This window comes from Podarcis pityusensis, assembly GCF_964106645.2.
Source record: "Podarcis pityusensis genome assembly, chromosome: 13".
In the NCBI taxonomy this organism is placed as follows: domain Eukaryota; kingdom Metazoa; phylum Chordata; class Lepidosauria; order Squamata; family Lacertidae; genus Podarcis; species Podarcis pityusensis.
In genome coordinates this window covers 28,215,129-28,235,933 of record NC_138038.1, presented here as the reverse complement: position 1 = coordinate 28,235,933, position 20,805 = coordinate 28,215,129, and the positions used below count along the sequence as shown (strand labels likewise).

The following is a 20,805-nucleotide window of genomic DNA, read 5'->3' as shown; positions in this document are numbered from 1 at the left end:
ATGATCAGGGACGATGGAGGGCACCTTATTGGCCACCCCTGGTCTATGCAGAAACACCTCTGAGATGGGTGCTTAGCAAAACACATTACATGAAGCCATGATATGCATATTTATCTCAGACTCTTGGATGCTACTCTTCAAAAGCTTTCCTAAGGTAACCTACACTAGAAACACACTAAATATGTGTGTGCTTGTGTTTCTCTCTGTGTGTAATACAATTTATCATAATAAAAGCAGATAATGAAAAGAACAATGGAGTTTAGAAGTAGTAGTTGGTAAAAACATCATAAAAAACAACAATCAGATATTAAAATCCACAATATAAATACCCGATAAAATAATATAAACTACTATTCAGTGTTTAAAAGGAAACAAAGAGAACATCAGCCAAATCTGTGTGCCATAAAAGAGTGATTTTCTGCAAGGTCTTAAGTATGGTTGACCAGAAATAATGGGATGGATCAGGAGAATACATTAGACTTGAATACATTAGAGCCAGAATATCTGTTTATTGTGTAGGTATGAGGAGCCTGGACTTCCAGATGTTTCTGGACTCCAATTCCCATCAACCCCAGCCAGAAATGGTCAGGGATGATGGGAGTCCAGCAACTTCAGTTTGGCTGCCCACAATCTAGTCCCATTGAAATCAATAGGAATTAGGTTAGTATTGCTTTGAGAAATCTGACTCCTATAAGTTTATAATTGAACTTGCCCAGGCCACACATCCCCGATCAATTCTTGGGCAGGACTTCTTTTTTAAAACAGCCTTCTGAATTCTGAACATACCAATGCAGCTCTTTAAATTCTGACTTGAAGTTACATACCAAATATATACAGATGCAATCACCACACATTATCATGGAAGTAAATTGCTTTAAATATGGTTTTATGTTTTATTTTGTAAACAGCTTTAAGGTATTTTCTTTTTCAATCAAGTGGTATATGAATTTCATGAAATAATAAACAAATAATTGCTGTTCCAAAATTTCATCCACACGCTTGGGCTGCAGAGGTTAAGAGGTATGCCCTGCTCTGATGGGAGTAGGCTTGTGTGCAAATGGGGAAACAGAGGGAGTTGTTTGGGAACGCTGACAAAAGGATTGCAATATGTCTGCAGTTTCTTGCTCCACAATGCATTGCTCTGAGGAAAGATTCTTTGCATTCATGCAGGGTGAGGCAAATGTGTTCTGTGTTTGATAGTGTTAAACTTGTGCATCAAAGAACTTTATTTACTTCTTTGCTTAAACAGCATGTCATTTGTTTGTGGATGAATTGATGTTGATATGTTCCACACCGTAACTAAGATTCTTCAAATTTTTTGCTCTTTCTCTCCCCATTAAACGTTTGGCAAATTTGTTTAAAAATGCTTGCTTTTTGCTATAGTACTGGTGCTTAATTAAGAGTGTGACAAGAAAAAAAATCTGTAACCACAAGGAGTCTTTGTCTAACTTGGTCACATGCTGGATGGGTGGATGTTTGAGTTATGAGGAGCATATCTGCTTGCAAACTTTGTCCTTAACTTTTGAATGGCAAGGGATAGCCTGAGTTCATGGGGGGGTGAGGATATGTCGTGGTATACATGAATAGCAAAATCCTTATTCACATGCTACTTCTGTGTAGAGTTTTGCCACATTGTTGGAGGAGCAAGGCCACACTTTTAGCCCCCTCCATGACATGACTACCCCTTTCTGCAGTAAAAGCTCACTATTTGTGGTTATCAACAGCTTGAACTTCCATTTGCAAGGATCTGCACATGAATATTCCCACCAATCAGGGCAACTAGTTGTGCAGGTCTCCCAGTCATGTGGGAGTCATGAGCAGGTATTCACACATCACAGAGAAAGCTCAACCACACACTGCACATGGTTCTTGCAGTACTGATGTAAAGGCAAGGCTAAAAGCATAGTCCTGCTACTCCTTCAACACAGCAAAGCCCTACACATGAGTAATGTGTGAATAGAGCACATGTGATGTTATATATCTGAGGGAGACTCAGGTATAGCCTTTGGTCCAAATGTATCTGTCTACTACTGCCAGTCCTTCATTGCCAACTAGAGATGTAAGAAGGCAATAATTTTTGTTCCGACCTGTATTCAACACAGTCTGTGTTTCCACCTCGCTGCGGTTCACTTACCACCAAATACTCATTTGCTCATCTCACAATCACTATTTCATGTAACTATGTAACTCATGTAACTTATATCACATTAAATGAAAGGATACATCAAAACAATTTTTAAAAGGTATTTCATTACACATCATTTGAGAACTTAAAGACAACAATGGATGCCAATTTTATTTGATTGATTTCCATTTCCTGACCACAGATGGATCATAAATGGCAATTTGAGATTTTCTTCTTCCCCTGAACTACAGTGGTACCTCATGTTGCGAACCATCCCCCTTACAAATTCTTTGGGTTACGCACTCCACTAACTTGGAAGTAGATGCCCCTTGTTGTGAATTTTGCCCTGGGATGTGAGCGGAAATCGCACTTCAGCGGCGCGGCAGCAGCGGGAGGCGCCATTAGCGGAAGCGCACCTCATGTTACGAGTGGTTTCTGGTTACAAATGGACCTCAGGAATGGATTACGTTCATAACCAGAGGTACAACTGTATAGGTACTAACCATAGTTTGTAGTTTCAGAAATAATAAACTGAAGTTAGTTCAATATTGGGTCCCCTCCTAACTGCAATAAATCCCAAAGTTTGTTAATTTAATTTCAAGTCAAACTTCAGCATTGTGTCCAAATGAGGCCATTGATATATGCTATGTTTTTATTGATCAGTGATATATATACTGATCTGATACTTTTAGAATAGCGGATACAAATTGAGCCGATAATAACCATGATGCTAACAAAAGTTAGAACTCTAGCAGAGGAAAAATCCTTGTTATGTGAACTTTGTTGTCAAGCAAATGTTGAAGAGGAAAAAACTTTACTTAAGCCCTTTATGAAGGAGGACCTACAACATTCTTGATCTCCTCCAAGATCTTTTCGTGAACATTTGCTACATTTTGCTTTGCTGCAGTGAGCAACTTTTCAATCTCCTCCTTTGAATAGCTCATCTTGAATGTAGAAAACTGTTCTCTGTATTCATGAATTTTATCTGAAAATGAGAGTTGTTGTGTATTAATGAATTATAAGGAATTGAAAACATATTCCATTAACTGTAGGGAAAAATTATAACACTGAGCATGACTCATCTGTCCTACTGAAAGAGAGGATAAAAGACTTCTTCTGTTTCCAGTGATCGTATTCTAATTCTGAATTTGGTCCCCATCATCACTAATGAAAATTGGAGTTTTGCTGAGCCAAATAAAATTAAATCTGCTTGGTGGGTCAAAGAGTTGTATGAATCTGGAGAAAGGAAGATGGTATGGGAAATTCAAATGCTGGAACTGTAAAAACCTTGCTAGCAAAAGGAAGTAAGAACTGCAGGGAGATTGGTTCAGTTTAAGCATAAGGAAGGAATTCAGCACTAGAAATAAAATGATGTATCCAATTATTTTGTCTTGATAATTTTTTAACTCCACTATCTGATCAACTGCACACTTACCAAATGGATCTCATCGACACATTACCTGAACAGTTGACTTTGTTGAACAGTGGACAGTGCACAACAGTTGGGACACATTCTGCATCTCCTCTGAAGATATAGCAATCCTTCAAATCATCCGTGTCCTGCAGCTCTCTCTCATCGATCTTGGGAAATGGGATTCCATGTTCCTCACAGTATTTAATGGCTTTCTTAATGGTCTGAACCGAAGGAGAAAGTCTATAGTTAATTACCATATCCACTTGGGTAAATAGCAGCTGGATGAAAAGAATACTCATAGCTACTTCCTGGGCAGCTGTTAGGGACCCTTCAGACATTACCATCATGACATGGGAAGTGATACAGTTAGGCTCTCTCCTAAGCTGCTTTAGGAAGTCCCAGGGCACTTTTACCCCACCCATCTGGCTGGGTTTCCACAGCCACTCTGGGTGGCTTCCAGCACATATAAAAATGTAATGAAATGTCAAACATTAAAAACATCCCAGTACAGGGCTGGCTTCAGATGTCTTCTAAAATTGTGCAGTTCTATATCTCCTTGACATCTGATGGGAGGGCACTTCTGATATCACAGAGTGGCATGAAAAGGAGTAATGCCGTGGTAGATACTGGTAAGGAATCTTCAGAAGGAAGTTTTAGATAACAACATATTAGAATCAAAGAATTGAAGAGATGGAAGAGATCCCCAATGGTTATGAGGTCTAAGCTCCTGCAATACAGGCACAGCAGCCAAAGAACCCCTGACAGACAGCCATCCAACCTCTTTTTAAAAACTTCCAATGAAGGGGAGTCCATCTTCTGAGGCAGTCCATTCTACTGTGGAATGGCTCTTTCCATGATAAAGTTATTCCTAATGTTTTGTTGGAATCTTTTTCGTGTAATTTGAATCCAATGGTTCAAGTCCTACCTCTGGAGCAGTAGCATACAAGCTTCCTCCACCTTCCGTGTAGCAGCCCTTCAGATATTTGAAAATGACTACCAACATCCCACTCTCCTATCTAATTTTTTTTTATTTAAACCTAAAAGATGGATACCAAAGCTTATGTAATATTGTTTAATGAATCCTAACAGAATTATCCTTTGACCAGAATTTTAGCCATGTTTGATTGCCCCTGTAAATTAAATGAATTTACCAGAAAAGGATCTCCGGCACTGAAGTCAAAGGAGAGGATCAACTTCACTTTCCTCTCAGACTGAAGAAGGGATGGGTAAGCAGCGTTTATCGCCAGGCCAGCATCAATCAGAGAGACAACCTGTTTGCTTGTCAAGTCAGGACATTCAACATCCGCTAGACATATGAAGTGAAACAGAGCATCGATACAAAGCTTTTGGAATCAATATCAACCTGCTGCCTACGTAGTTATTAAGTTAGTTATTAAAAAGCCATACCAATACTACTACTGCTTATATACGGGCAAATCTGTCAATTTCAGTCCCCGACCCCACCCCAGTCTTCAGTTTGTCAAATTTCTGCATCAGAAATGTCTACAGGCTGATGGAAGGTGGTAAGTGGATTGAGCCCATGTAAAGGATTTGAGAGCTGAGCCAAGTGCACAAGTCCTGCTAACTTGCCATCGGCATCCCAAATCAAGTCCACTCATCTATAGTAAAGGTACCTCCAACACAGATACAATGAGTGGGCAACTTCTCAAACCATAACCCTTTGCCTGTGGTTTCCTTGAAGGCCATGAGCAATGTGTGCAATGAGCTGTGTTTATCTATGATACAGACATCACACTCTGCATCATAACCAGGTTATTCCATGACATTCATGGAGCTATGGGCTCACAACTCTGGGAATTCAGGCAAAAAGTGGCAGGTGTGAATAAGTGGCTGGTGGACTGTACTACATGTAAGTGCTAAGGCCTTCGCTGGTTCAGATAATTATAGTTAAGTACCTAGTTACTGATCCTATAATAGAAAGGAAGGAAGGAAGGAAGGAAGGGATATTATCAGGAAATGCTCCAGGAAGCAGTTATATGTTACCACAAGCTGTCTCTTCCTGGGTAGCCATATTTGGGTGGGGGGAGAGAGAGAGATTTTGCTGCAGCCCAAGAGCATAACATTCAGAACAGTGGTATCCATATATAAAAATAATAATATCAATGCAACATATGCTTACAGCAGTGGTACAGGAAGTTATTAGTGCTTCCCCATGTCCAGTTCAAAAGGCATAAATACGTCTTTCTCACCACATCATGTAAAACACGGAGGGAATCACTGGCAAAACCTAAAAGGGAATAATATTCAGAGTCAAGAATGGGGGGGAAATAATTTTAATTTGGAAAGGCAGTATCCAAATAAAATGACTGACTGGTTGACTAATCTGGTGAACCGGGTTCGATTCCCCGCTCCTCCACATGCAGCTGCTGGGTGACCTTGGGCCAGTCACACTTCTCTGAAGTCTCTCAGCCTCACTCACCTCACAGAGTGTTTGTTGTGGGGGAGGAAGGGAAAGGAGATTGTGAGCCGCTTTGAGACTCCTTAGGGTAGTGATAAAGCGGGATATCAAATCCAAACTCTTCTTCTTCTTCTGAACATGGAATGAATCTATCTTAAACCAGTCAAGTTGTCATTCCAAGAGTCTGTCTGAGATTAGAGCTCCTCAGATCATTTGGTTCTATAGCAGGGATAGTCAACATGGTGCCCTCCAGATGTTATGGACCACAACTCCCATCATGCCCTGACCATTAGCCATCCTGGCTCAGGCTAACAACAACTGGAATCTAAAAACTTATGGAGGGCACCATGTTCAATTATCTCCATTTCAAATCTTTTCACTCATTACAACTCTTCAGTGGTAAAATGGATTTCCAAGGTCCAAAGAGTAGCAGATTTTTTTGAACCCCATGACATGCACTGTTATTGCGGATAAGTTTTAAAAGAAGAAAAAATGGGGAAGGAAGAGATGCTAACACTTGGGCATAAAAGGATTAAGAATAAAGAGAGACACTCCTCCAGATTACATTGTATTACCAAACTCATATCTTTGAGGAGACTTTGGGCAAGAACAGCTGCTCAAAGGCAATGTATGGTTGCTATTACACTTGCCTCCAAAATCCAGGTCCAGTGCTTGACACAGTCTCATACAGTCTTTCTTTCTTGTTTCCACATTAGCAGAAAACCAGGTCTTGCAGATCTCTCTAAGTAATTCATAGCTTCTGCTGGAACTATGGTCTATTTTTGCAGACAAAATGACACAGAGTGTTAAAGCAGGAAAAGAAAAATGAGCAATAGCTAAGGGTACATGAAAGACTTTTACTTCACCAAAGCTTTATTAGGCATAACAAATATAATATATTAAACAAACTCATCTTAATTTGCAGCAATATTTGGGATTTTGTCTGACGCTCACTTACTTTTCAAAATGTTGTGGAGGTGGTCAAAATGCTTATCTGCTGTTCTTCCATCTGATGTTTCACAGAGGTGAAGCTCTAGAATGGACTGATAACCCTCATAGAGTGTCTTAAGTTTCTGGTCATCTTGATCTTGGCAATAAAAGAGCATACAAAAGAGAATTACAAATACTCAGGCCTGGCTCAAGACATATTGCTGCTCGAGGCAGAACAGCATATGCAACTCTACTCTACCTCCAAGTCTAGGTGCATAGTCTCTAAGACTGACTAAATTATTTTGGCATCTGATTTAGATCTGGTTTAGCGATGCCCATTAGCTTAAAGCTGCAGAGCCACTGAAGCCTCTCTGCTGCCACCTGCTGGTAAAGTTACTCTTCCTCCACCTCCTCTCAACTTTTGTGTCTACAACAGGCATCCCCAAACTCGGCCCTCCAGATGTTTTTGGACTACAGTTCCCATCATCCCTGACCACTGGTCCTGTTAGCTAGAGATGATGGGAGTTATAGTCCCAAAACATCTGGAGGGCCAAGTTTGGGGTTGCCTGGTCTAGAAGAACCCCACTCATTGATTGCACCCCAAAACAGACTTTGAGTAAGGCCTAAGGGCACAAACAACAAATAGTATAGCTAGACGTTGGGAGGAAGTGGGACATTCTAGACTAAAATCTATTTGTGTACTGTTTGATTCAGTGCTGTTAGCTGAAAACATACTATTGCTTGCACATGGGGTGGTTGTGCATTGTGGGAAGGCTGCCACTCACACACCTTTTTCATGTCGTAAGCTACCTTGTGCATGGTTTATACTTTGGAAAAGTGGCATACAAATAAAATGATGCATGTATGTAAAGGTAAAGGGACCCCTGACCATTAGGTCCAGTCGTGACCGGCTCTGGGGCTGCGGCGCTCATCTCGCTTTATTGGCCGAGGGAGCCGGCGTACAGCTTCTGGGTCATGTGGCCAGCATGACTAAGCCACTTCTGGTGAACCAGAGAAGCACACGGAAATGCCGTTTACCTTCCTGCTGGAGCGGTACCTGTTTATCTACTTGCACTTTGACGTGCTTTCGAACTGCTAGGTTGGCAGGAGCAGGAACCGAGCAACGGGAGCGCACCCCGTCGCGGGGATTCGAACCACCGACCTTCTGATCAGCAAGTCCTAGGCTCTGTGGTTTAACCCACAGCACCACCCGCGTCCCTTGTATGTATGTAGAGCCCATCAAAATTAGTGTGATTTACTTATGAGCAGACATGTATAGGATTGTACCATAAAGCAGAAGAATACTCATATAATACAAAATACTTCTATAGAATCATAGAATTGTAGATTTGGAAGGGACCCCAAGGGCCATCTCATTCAACCTATATATGGTAGTCCATGCAGGAATCGCAGCTAAAGCATCCATGGCAGATGGCCATTCAATCTCTGCTTAATACCTCCAATGAAGGAGAGTCCACCACTTCCTGAGGGAGTCCATTTGAACATCAAACAGAAAGTTCTTCCTGATGTTTAGTGAGGAATATATTTCTTGAACATTAGACCTTTTCTGATCCCATGGTTAGGTGGAGGGGCATGGGAAATGCTTCACAATTGTCCCAGCGATACTTCACTAAGTTTGGAGGCTGATGATGGCAATAACTTAATTCAACCTGAGAAATATTGAACTCAGCCTGTTGAAACCCTTAGGCACATATTCTAGTATCAACATGATACCCTCCAGATATTATTGTGCTACAACTCGCATCATCCCTTGTCTGGGGCTGGTGGGAATTGAAGGCCTAATAACATCAAAACAGCCACAGGTTTCCCATTACTTTGGTAGGGTATTTCAACAATTTATTTCAGGTGGGCAAAACTGATCTTGCCCCTTCTGCCTGTTTTTCCTCCCCAAAAAATGGCTTTGCCATTCTTTTGTTTCATCCTTGATGGAATAGACACTAATGTAGTGAATTGTTCCAGCCCACATACAATATCAAGGAAGATATAAAACACGAGAGGGATACATTTGAATTTGCAATTAGGTATAACAGGGACACTACAGATATAGCAACAGTTAAAAAATATATAAATTACAACTTAGTCACTAACATATAACCTAAAATTATCATTTAAGGCCTTAATCATTGTGATAGCACAGCTTGTTCCCTAAGTTTTATGGCAAACGCACAGAATTTGGCTACGCTTAACATGATCTCAGGATCCTTGTCCTCTACCAGGAATTTTAGACATCACTAATGTAGTACTTGTAAAGGTAAAGGGCCTCTGGACAGTTAAGGCCAGTCAAAGGCGACTATGGGGTTGAAGCACCATCTTGCTTTTAGGCCAAGGGAGCCACCGTTTGTCCAGAGACAGCTTTCCGGGTCATGCGGCCAGCATGACTAGACTGCTTCTGGCGCAACAGAACACCGTGACGTAATCCAGAGCACACGGAAACGCTGCTTGCCTTCCCGCAGTACCTATTTATCTACCTGCACTGGCATGCTTTTGAACTGGGAGCTGGAGCTAGGACAGAAAAATGGGAGCTCACCCCGTCATGAGAATTAGAACCGCCGACCATCCGATCGGCAAACCCAAGAGGCTCAGTGGTTTAGACCACAGTGCCACCTGCGTCCTTACCTTTACCTTAGTATTTGTGCACCCTGTAACACTCTCTGCATATGGGTGGATAGCAACACAGTCTTACGCAAGCACACACATGAGAAAAGCACAAACAAAAAACAGGAAAATTGCAACACTATGAGTTATAGACATTAACACACACAACTGAAATTGAAATCAAATCCAAGTACAAGGGAGACCAGGATATTAATGTTGGTTGCAACATCTTACCTAAGTTTGTTGAAGCTGAGGAAGAGTCTCCTGATCTCTTTTGTTTTAGATAATTCAGCAAAGAATCTTGAAAAAGAAATGTGCATGTTCACACACAATGAGAAGAGTCAAAGGGTCTCCTGATCCAGCCTTCTCATATTGGCCAACCAACCTAATGTCTAAATGTTGGGTTGGGATATCTGCTTGCAAGAGCAAACTCCCCGCTCATGGTTCTCAACAACTGGTATACAGAGCCAAACTGCCTCTGAACAGTATGAAAAACCATCTTTCCCAAATGCAACAAGTAGCAAAATAGCTGGCAACATTCAGGTTGCAAAAAGGGAGGGGACAACCAATACATTGTTCAGACTTCAAATTTTCGATTTTCATTTTGACAGAATATGGTGCCTCATTTCAACAAAACCATAATCACTAGTCAGCCTTTGTTCACTTAGAGCCTAGGTCCTAGAGACAAGATACAGGTTTAAAGATACTGCATTCGCCACTTCTAATACTAAGTGAAGCTTGTTGGGTGTAGTGAAGGGTTAACCTTCTGTGTCTCGAGGCTGAGAGGAGGCGCTTACAAGGGAAGTAAGCCAGGACGTGACGAAAGCAGCTTGGAATGCTGTGAGCTGAGTGAAAAGCGAAAGCAGCTTTGCTACGCAGCTGCTGAGAGAGACAGGTCGCAAAATGCAACTTGAATCAGATGGACTGTAAATATGCTATTTTTGAGCAAATAAAGTGCTACTAGGAAAGAAGAAACGTGTGGGACCTATTTACTGACTGCCCTTTCTACACGAACTGCTGTGCAATTCTGCTAATTGCTTTACGACCTGCAGAGGAGTGCAGGGAGCGTGCCGGACAAGAGTAAAGCAATAAATCTTACCTAACATGGTTATGGGTCAACGTGAAGCGTGTGAGGAAGGGCTTTGAAGTTTTATCTGCTGAACGTCAGCTTGATCGACTGCCGGAGACTTCAAAGAGGCAGATCGGAGGAGGCTGACGGAGGCTGGGAGCCAAGAGCCATGACGTCCGGAGTTTCCAGTTTGGCATCACTGCAAAGGGCTAGTGTCCCCAGATTCCCTTTTTCTTCTTTGGCCAAAGTGAACGAAATATGCAGGCACCAGCCCACCTCCAGAGTGAATTAAACTTGTAAAATTGTATGCAGATGTACCCACAGGTTTTCATGCAGGAAACCTTCCAAAAAACCCAAACCCCAATCCACTTCATAATTCAGAGTACACACAGAGACAATGCACACCCCATATTTAAAAAAGAAGATAAAAGAGCAATACCTATTATAGTCCTATAGAGTTCTTGTTCGCTTCCAAGGGCACTTCCCCATAAACCTAAAAATAAGAAAGCTGTGGCATTAACAATCATATGTTTCACCTGGTGGCAGTAAAAGTAATGACAAAGTTAATATTTTATTTTTTTTATGACATAATATCAGCACAGAAAGGGAAGGTTATGAATGTAATCACACACAGACAAAGAGCCCATTTTTGTACGGATTGTTAGCACCAGGGCTTTTGGCTGTAACCCATCCTCACTAGGGATAGACAAATCTGCTAAATTTGTTTTCTGACAATTTCCCATTTTTCCAATGTTAAGCTCGGTTTGCCCATTTTTGCAGTTGTTGCTGCTGCTGCTGCTGCTGCTGTTGCATTTTAAAATTTACAAATATATATCATCTTTTCTTCTTCATTTATGTACATAATCTGTTTACTCTTCGAAACTTGTTCATTTCCATAATACAATATTTTACTTCCCCCTATCTCTTTACAGCTTCGTCATCTCTCTTTATTTCATTTTCCTTTGTACTGTGTTCTAGTATTCTTTCAACCTTCTCTGTATGTAAAATATCTTATCCAGCTGTCTATTTATTTTGTGAAATTTAATCTAAGCACATCCGAGTTTTAATTTGGGAACCATGTTTACACAGCTGATTTTTAAAACAATCCCATTCTTTTTCTAAACCTTATGTTTGGGTGATTTTTTTATTGTTTCTGTGATTTTGGCTAGATCTACATATTCACACAATTTCATTTGCCACTCTTCTTTAGTTGGTATCAAATCCCCTTTCCAATATTTGGCAATTAACACTCTAGCAGCCATTGTTGCATACAGAAATACTCTTTTGCTTTCTTTTGGGATGTTTATCATCATAATGCCCAGTAAGAAGGCTTCTGGTCTCCTAATAAATGTTTGTTTGTTTGTTTGTTTGTTTGTTTGTTTGTTTGTTTGTTTAAAAAAGGGTTTGCAGGAATATTTGTATGCATTCTCATGCACATTTCTCCTACCATACCCAATTTTTAAAAACAATTTTGTCTACTATGCATATGTTTGTATGCACATTTCATTAGTGCATACACTTTTGTATGCACTGTTTAGTTGGGGAACTGTGTCACAAAAATTGGAAAGGGGCCAATTCCAAAGGAGAGGTGTGTTTTGTTTCATGAAGTACAAATTTGTTAGGTTCACATTAGCATGAGAACTGAACAGTTTTGTTATGTACTGAGCTTGGATCCTAGAACAATAGGCAAGTAGGATCCTAGAAGGCAGTATCCTGATTGGTCTGCAGGAGCCGCCCAATCCGGCTCCAGGAGGAAGTGAATCAGCAACCTGATTGGCCTGCAAAGGCAGCCCAATCAGGCTCCAGGAGGGGAGTTGAATCAGCCAATCACACGGGACCCATTGTATAAATAATGTATATATAGGCAGAGATTTTGGGGAAGACTCACTCCCTGTTTGACATGAGCTGAAATAAAGAGCATGAAATCAGCACTAGACTCCGAATATATTTCAAGATTCATCCTCCATCTGTAGTTCTCACACACATCTGACGAAGGAGTGGCTGGTACATGTACATAGCTTATTTGTTTGATCTAGACATTCAGGAGCCTCCTTTACATTCCTATTCATTGGCCATGAGAACACAGAATGTGTTACTTTCCTTGGAATTTGGCATTGAGGGAATGGCATGCTCTTAAGATGCTGAGGGAGGTCAGGTACCTTGCAAATAGCAGATATCTCTTTTCTTCTTATCTTCAGTCAGTTGCCCATTTTCAAATATGCTCCCAAAGTGCTTCATATCTACATATGCTCCCAGGCCAGGAACCCCAGCTTCGTGTGGGGTGAATTCAAACCAGGTGCCTGGAAAACAAACAAAAGATTGGAGGGAAAGATATGAGAAGGGCTGGATGCCCAGGGGAAATATGAGCAAACCTGCCACCAACATCTCCCTTACAGCAACAAGAGAAACATCTGTTGGGATTTTGAAAGAAGTTGAAACAAATTTCAGTAAGATTAGTAACTTCCCTCAGGGTGGTGAGTAAAGACTTCTCACATCTAAATGGTGAAATAGGAAGAGATGTGCTACTTTAACATTTACATCATGAAGAGGCAGAATGACAGCTTACAGCATAATTCCAACCATGTCTACTCAGAAGTAAAACCTGTTGAAATCAGTGGACCTTCCTTGCTCCTGGGGAATGCGAGTGAGGGTTTCAGCATTAGCCATTTTAACACTCAGCAATTAAGTACAACAGTTTTCTGTCCTGATACATCTGGCTACAGTGGTACCTTGGGTTACATAAACTTCAGGTTACAGACTCTGCTAATCCAGAAATAGTGCTTCAGGTTAAGAACTTTGCTTCAGGATAAGAACAGAAATCGTGCTCCGGCAGCACGGCAGCAGCAGGAGGCCCCATTAGCTAAAGTGGTGCTTCAGGTTAAGAACAGTTTCAGGTTAAGAACAGACCTCCGGAACGAATTAAGTACTTAACCCGAGATACCACTGTATTTGCAGAGCCAATATTTGGGTGTTGAGTTATGGCCTTATCTGCACTATACATTTAAAGCAGTATCATACCACTTTTAAAAGTCATGGCTTCCCCCAAGAATCATGGGAACTATAGATTGTCAATGGTGCTGAGATTTAAGAGACCTCCATTCTCTTCACAGAGCTACAATTCTCAGAGTGGTTTAATATTCAGTCCCTCTTCCCAGAAAACTCTGGGGATTTTAACACTGTGAGGGAAATATTCTTGTCTGCCCCAAACACTGGAAGTGGGCTGGATGTTAATTAAAATTAATTAATTGCATGCCTGGATTCCATTCACCAGTTTTCTCTTCCTTTGCAAAACTTAGTTACAGAAACAGAGCTGAATGGGAGTATGAAGGTCATCTTGTTCAAGCCCCTGCTCAATGCAGGACGCGACTGCTATCACCTCCAACAAATGGCCATCTGCCTGTTTTGATTTTCTTAGACACAATATGTATGTCTGAATAGATATAATTACCTGCATGTTGTTGCTCATAGGTTTGCTTGTCCACAGCATTATAGATCGGGTAAGGATTTTTCCCATTCTCACAAGCTCCCCTGTGCACAGGTAGTTCAGACTCATCAAGCTGAAATGCAGGCATTTGGTTAAATTAAATTAATTTGATACCTAAATGGCTTCCAAACTACTCTTGGCCCTTTTTAAAGGGAGCTTCAACCCTGGCCTTCCAGGAATGCTATGTATAACACAGCCTCAAAGCACTTCTACCCACATGGGTGAAAATAATATACTAATACTACTAATAATAACATATACACATATCCCTTCAGTCCTTCCTAGGCACCTGGTCTTTCTACAGGCCACACCCCTCAACAGCCCCGCCCAAGTGCTTTCGCCATACTGGGATGCGACCCTGAACTGTAATAGAGCCTCTCATATCTGTTGCTTCACCTAGTTTTGGCTTTGGTCCTGCCCAGGGCCTTCTTGCCCATAGGCACTAGGGGTGCAGGTCACCCAGGCACCAGGCTCTCAGGGGCGCCAGGCCGAGAGGCTGGGGCCCAAGAGTTGAGTCCGAGGAAGAGCCCACCCATCAGTTGGAACGCCACAGGGGGCTCTTCTGCTGCGGGCGGCTCTGCGCCGTAAGTTCGGGGGTGACAGAGCCAGCAAGATGCTGAGGCAGCCGACCGGCTCTGCCCTCCTGCACGCCTGGGACTAGGCACCTGGGGGCGCCGGGCGGATCTTTGCATATGCTTAAGACAGCCCTGGTCCTGCCCATCTTTGGTATGTGGCGATGGAAATGTGATTTCCCACCCTTGTAGAAGAACACGTGTGTGTGTGTGTGTGTGTGTGTGTGTGTGTGTGTGTGTTACAGTTCTCCACTCACCTCGTTTAGCAGTTTGTGCACAAGGAAATAGGACCAGAAATCAGTCAAAGAGTAACATTCATCTTCCGCAGCCCCAATCACAGCTTTCATTGCCTTCTGAAATTCCCACTGGCCTTTGACAAGGGTTTCACACTGACTTTTTTCTAAGGCTTCTATTTTTTCTGCCCAGTCTTCATGTTTGTAGAGAGCTGAAATGCACCTTTTAATGAAGCAGAACATTTACATTGGAAAACATGCGAAGGATTTCTGTGCTAGTCATTTGGAGTGTATTCTGGGCCAGATTCAGGTTTGATGAGGCGCTAAGCTACTGAAGGTAATGGGGCCCTTTATATGTCCAGCTGTCCTTTGTCAACAACAAATTGTCACTGTTTTTTGTGTTGAATTTATGCTATATGGTAATTTATGGACCTAATAGGTATCTAAAGCCATTTGCACAAACCAAAATATGTATTTTATCAAAGTAATTGTAATTTTTTTCCTTTAATTTTTTTGGGGCCCCCCAAGAGAGTGGGGCCCTAAGTTATAGCTTATTTAGCTTATACATAAATCCAGCACTGAATGTATTCATATGACTGGGCCATGAGAACGCTGTTGTCACATGGTAAAACCAGCTTGTTGGCACATTATCTTCTGTCAGTGGCTGCCACTGCGTAAGATTTAATACATAAATTTTGACACAAGGATTCTGTTTTAGCTGCTTCATGTATCTATCCCATAGTAATTGCATTTATTCTCTATACAGTGGTACCTCTAGTTATGAATTGAATTCGTTCTGGGGGTCCGTTCTTAACCTGAAACTGTTCTTAAATAGAGGCGTGCTTTCGCTAATGGGGCCTCTTGCTGCCGTTGCACCGCTGGCACATCATTTCTGTTCTCATCCTGAGGTAAAGTTCTCAACTCAAGGTAACTCTTCCAGGTTAGTGGAGTTTGTAACCTGAAGCGTTTGTAACCTGAGGGGTTTGTAACTCGAGGTACCACTGTATAGAATTATGTATCAATGTGTGGTTTAATTCTTGTATCCCTGCGTTTTGTAACAGTCTCTCTTTCTGTCTTTCTACATTGTGTAAACTACTGAATCACTGTATCTCTTGCTTATCTATCCCTGAAGGATTGTTTGTGTAGCTCAAGGGCACAGATGGTCAGGAAGTTTAAGTTAGTATCTCCTCGATCTTCCCTAAAACTTGGGAAGATATAAGAATGGTATGTTAATGACTTTTTGATGGACAGAAGAAGATAAAGTAAAGCAAGACAGTTTTAGCTCCCTGAGCTCTCCTTTCATGTATGCATCCTATGAGCTAATGATGTATTGCCTTCTGGGTAGTTCTCCTAACTGATGATTCTGGTTTGGAAGCTGTCCTATTTCAATAGCTTATTTCTCCGTAAACTGGGTTCCTGCTGAATGCTAAACTTGTCTATCTCTCTTGGTTGTGCTTTTCTTTAAGGTGTTATTACCTGGGCACGAGCCATTTAGAGGTGGTTTAGAAGTAAAAAGGCTGAAATGCACCTTTTAATGAAATAGAACATTTATGTTGGAAAAAATGGAAGGATTTCAGATGTGACCCTCATTAGGAATTTATTTTGAAGGAATCTGTAGGACCAGGTAATGAGAACGCTGTTGTCATGTGGTAAAACCAGCTTGTTGGCACATTAGCTTCTGCCAGTCACTGTGTAAGGTTGACTTCTTCCTGCAACACTGGTATTGCCAAACCTCCCCAGGCCATAGCAGAACAGCATCTTGTTCTTACTCTGGCCATTCAGATGTCTATAGGAAGCCCATGTATAGGACATGTTGCAATAGCAACTCCCTACTCCACCCTGGATCCTCGGCAGCTGTTATTCAGAGACTTTGGACCTCTGATACTGGAAATAGTGTTTAGCCATCATGAATAGAAGCTACTAATAAGTATATTCTCGATGAATCTGTTTAAAAGTCACTCAGAGTAGTGGTAGCAACTGCACCTTGTGGCAGAGAATTCCATACTATGTGCAGTACTTCCTTTTATCTGTCCTGAATCTCCCCACATTGGATGATCCTGGATTCTAGCATTACACAAAAGAGAGGGGAGAGAGATTTATATGAATTCTTAAACCTTAAACAACCATATCATTTACCAAAACCTACCAAAAGGCAGAGGGCCTTCTCGGTAGTGGTGCCCACTCTGTGGAATGCCCTCCCATCAGATGTCAAGGAAATACTATCTGACTTTTAGAAGACATCTGAAGGCAGCCCTGTTTAGGGAAGTTTTTAATGTGTGATATTTTATCACTTTTTTATTCTGTTTGGAGTCGCCCAGAGTGGCTGGGGTAATTATTATTATTATTATTATTATTATTATTATTATTATTATTATTGGAGTAGCTGGAGCTGTCGGGAGTTGTAGTTCAAAATAACTGCAGGGCACTGGGCTGTGAAAGGGGAGGCAAAGCATATTTATGTATTTATAAATGTAACACTTACTTGCCAAGATGGCTTCTAACTTCGTCTGATCTAGCTAGCAAGGCAAATAATTCTACTTTCTTAAGTCCTGTATTTGCTCTCCCCTCTACCACTCTGCACTTACCAGGTGGAACCTGACACCCCGCCCAAGTACATCACACAGTCCAAGAGGTTGTATTTCTTCAGCTCCGTTAATGTCCCATAGAGAGCAATCATGGCCCGCACAGCTCCACCTGATCCCAGGACAGCAATATTTGGGATTTGGTCCTAATGGAAGGAATGTAGATATACTCAGTAGGTAGCCTCTGTAGGTTAGATATTGTTTGACATCAACTTTGATGTCTTTGAATTAAATACAGGGTGATTCATAATGAAGTATACAGTTTCCAGATGCTGTAAAACAGTAACAGGCGATGACACAGACCGCAACTGCAAACCGTGAGGTAGATGTACTTGTAAAGTTTGTATTCTGCTACTGAGGGAAGTGACGTGGGCGATAGTGCACTTGTCATGTGACTAATCAGGCAAAATGGCTGTGTCTGCAGTGGAGAAGACGTGTTCTTGAATTGAGCAGAACGGAATCGGTAACTGTTGTGCAACGGCATTTTCGATCGCGATTTGGGGAAAACCTCCAAACAGAAAATGTATCTGTGACTGTTTCTAAAAAAAACTTTAAACATTCCCCTACAATTCTGTTACAGGTAACGTAAGATATATTACTTTCTTTTTATATATATAATGTGTTGAAACTGTATACTTCATTATGAATCACCCTGAATTTGGTTCTGAGACAATTGATCTTTTCACAGTATAGTGGTACCTCTGGAGGCCTGGCCACATCCCGAGGAATTCGCAACCAGAGGACCGCTTCTGCGCATGTGTGCAGTGCGGTTTAGTGCTTCTGAACCCAGAAAAATACTTCCAGGTTTGCCACGTTCACATCCTAAAGTTTACGTATCCAGAGGGATACGTAAGCGGAGGTACGACTGTATTTAGCAGGTAACAGTCAATGGCATTTAGTGTTTCCAAAATCTGATGCTTTACATGATAATGTATTTACAGTTTAATACCAGAGAGAGATTGCAAAAAGTCTGAAGCTGCAACCATATACAAACTTGTCTGAGAATAAGCCCAATTGAACTCCTTCCTTTGAGCCAGCCGCACAAAACGAATTCCTACCTCATTATATGGAATCCCAAGCTTGCCAAGGCCTTTCTTCACTTCTTCCTTTCTGGTAGCTGTAGCTGCTTTTTCACCCTCTGAGAGTGCTTTAGAAATACGGACCTTAGCTTCTCCCTGCCAAAAAAATACAAAACAGATCCAACAGAACACTTACAGTCACATGCCAACACGTACAAAGCAGAGCACTTGATACTTACCATGTGATGGCCTTCAGCCAAGAAAGCTAGTATCTTAATTTGAAGCAATGACATCTGTGGCTGTGTTCCCCAGCTCTATATAGTGATATCCACACTGGGTTGTTTCACATCACACTGTTCCTTATTTGGGAGGTGTGAGATGTTTCCATTCAAATATCTACTTTGCCATGTGGGAACAGTAGCAAATGAAGGTGCACACCAACCCTTGGCTGAGTCTACTATAATATACCTGCTCGGTGTTGCTGTATGCCCAACTCTCATCACCCTTAGCCAGCATAGCCAATAGTCTGGGATAACAGGAGATATAGACCAATAACATGGGGGGGGGGCTACAGCTTCCCCAGCCCCTCCACACAATTTGAGCAGAATTGCTGTAGAGAAGTATTCCTGTAGAAAAGTATAGAGGTGCCAACTGGTAGTTAGGGGTGACAAATGTGGGACTTTCCAAAGTTCCCTTTTTTGAATAGTAGGGAGAAAACATTTTCGTTGTTGGCAGTTGATGAGAAATATACTACATATTTTTTTAAAATGTTTGCTTTAGCAGTCCAACTGATGAAGACAAAATTTCAATAAATAACATTGTTCTGGCAACCACTTATGCTAAGACCTAACAGACTATATATTTGTGACAACTATTAACAAATAAAATGGACTCACAGACAACAACTACCCACATCCCTGCTCATGGGCTATGCTGGCTGGGGTTGATGGGAGTTCAACAACATTTTGAGGGTACCATGATGGCTGTCACAGAGACAGGTGCACTGCTAATTCTCAGAGGTATAGCTTACCTTCCCAGTTGCATGACTTGCCATCTTCTCTTCCCTATTTCTTCAAGGTCGGTTCAGTGCCTTTACACTCAAATGACAGCGTAGCCGAAGGGCTTCCTCTAAATGTCAGGGTTTTAAATTTCTGGCAGGCACTGAGCCTGCGGTGTTCCTCTTTTCTTCACATTAAGCTGACTTCCTGCACGAGATTCAGCATTCCACAGTTCTACCCGGACTCTGCTACTGGCCAGTACTGAATGACTCAGGAGAGTGGGAGGGAATGTGTTTAGAAGTAATACGATCCCTTCAATATTTGCCTTACAGCTGCTGCTCCAAGCTTTCTATTTGCAAGGCTGACGGATTTAACTAATTGAAAGCACCAGTTGTTGCAGTTATCCCAATTTTGCTGTTGTGGGTGTGTTTGGGAGGAATGCTATAGTTTGTTGGCTCATTTTCTAAGATCTTTGGCTTGCCACATTCTGAAGACATGGAACGACTTAAAAATCAGCATAGGCAAAATAGCTCCTCCATACTTTCTTGGAACTATTGTTGTTGTTGTTGTTTAGTCGTTTAGTCGTGTCTGACTTTTCGTGACCCCATGGACCAGAGCACGCCAGGCACTCCTGTCTTCCACTGCCTCCCGCAGTTTGGTCAAACTCATGCTGGTGGCTTCGAGAACACCGTCCAACCATCTCGTCCTCTGTCGTCCCCTTCTCCTTGTGCCCTCCATCTTTCCCAACATCAGGGTCTTTTCCAGGGAGTCTTCTCTTCTCATGAGGTGGCCAAAGTATTGGAGCCTCAGCCTCACAATCTGTCCTTCCAGTGAGCACTCAGGGCTGATTTCCTTAAAAATGGATCTTGGAACTATTAGTTTCCCTTAAATATGGTGGCATGGAATATCAGTTACTTCCAGGGGCAGGTAGGGTGGCCCAAGACATTTTACTTCCTGGGTCAAAGGAGAAGATGATACCCACCCTCATTTCATGTAAAAAAGCAAATTGGACCATTAGTTGAATCTTTCTTCTGAATTTTCAATGGAATAGCATTGTCCACTGCACCTGAAGACCAGACCTAATTTATAAGGTGCATGGTGGGCTACGTGAGAGAAATAAACCAAGTTTCAGAAGGAAAAGGCAGGAGTTGCTGACCCAAATTGATAGTTTTTCTGACAGTTCTGTATAGGGCCTCCTTGACATGTCTATTTCTCAAAAGAAACAGTCAATTTCGTTGGGGCCACAGAATTATAGCTGCAACTCTAGGGAGGTTATGATGGTGTTACTTAGAAAACCACTTATCCAGGAGCTACAAATAGAGCCTATCATTCATGAGAGAAGTG

General features: G+C 41.8%; 2 protein-coding genes across 2 annotated transcripts in view; one reads left to right on the top strand and one right to left on the bottom strand.

Annotated features, from left to right (window-relative positions):
- LOC308461817 (olfactory receptor 5AP2-like) overlaps positions 1-20,805 on the top strand; it is a gene marked incomplete at its 3' end in the record, with an annotated part of 253,933 nt that overhangs the window by 219,105 nt on the left and 14,023 nt on the right. The window lies entirely within an intron of this gene.
- LOC308461465 (cytosolic phospholipase A2 gamma-like) lies at positions 870-19,727 on the bottom strand. The gene is made up of 14 exons (XM_080978429.1): positions 19,494-19,727; positions 18,503-18,619; positions 17,448-17,590; positions 14,887-15,085; positions 14,022-14,130; positions 12,733-12,873; positions 11,013-11,066; positions 9,739-9,804; positions 6,917-7,045; positions 6,609-6,734; positions 5,680-5,787; positions 4,691-4,845; positions 3,586-3,760; positions 870-3,110 (listed from the first exon to the last, which is right to left on the bottom strand). Exons 1-14 carry the CDS (start codon positions 19,515-19,517, stop codon positions 2,953-2,955), a joined length of 1,704 nt encoding a protein of 567 aa, XP_080834555.1. The 5' UTR covers positions 19,518-19,727; the 3' UTR covers positions 870-2,952.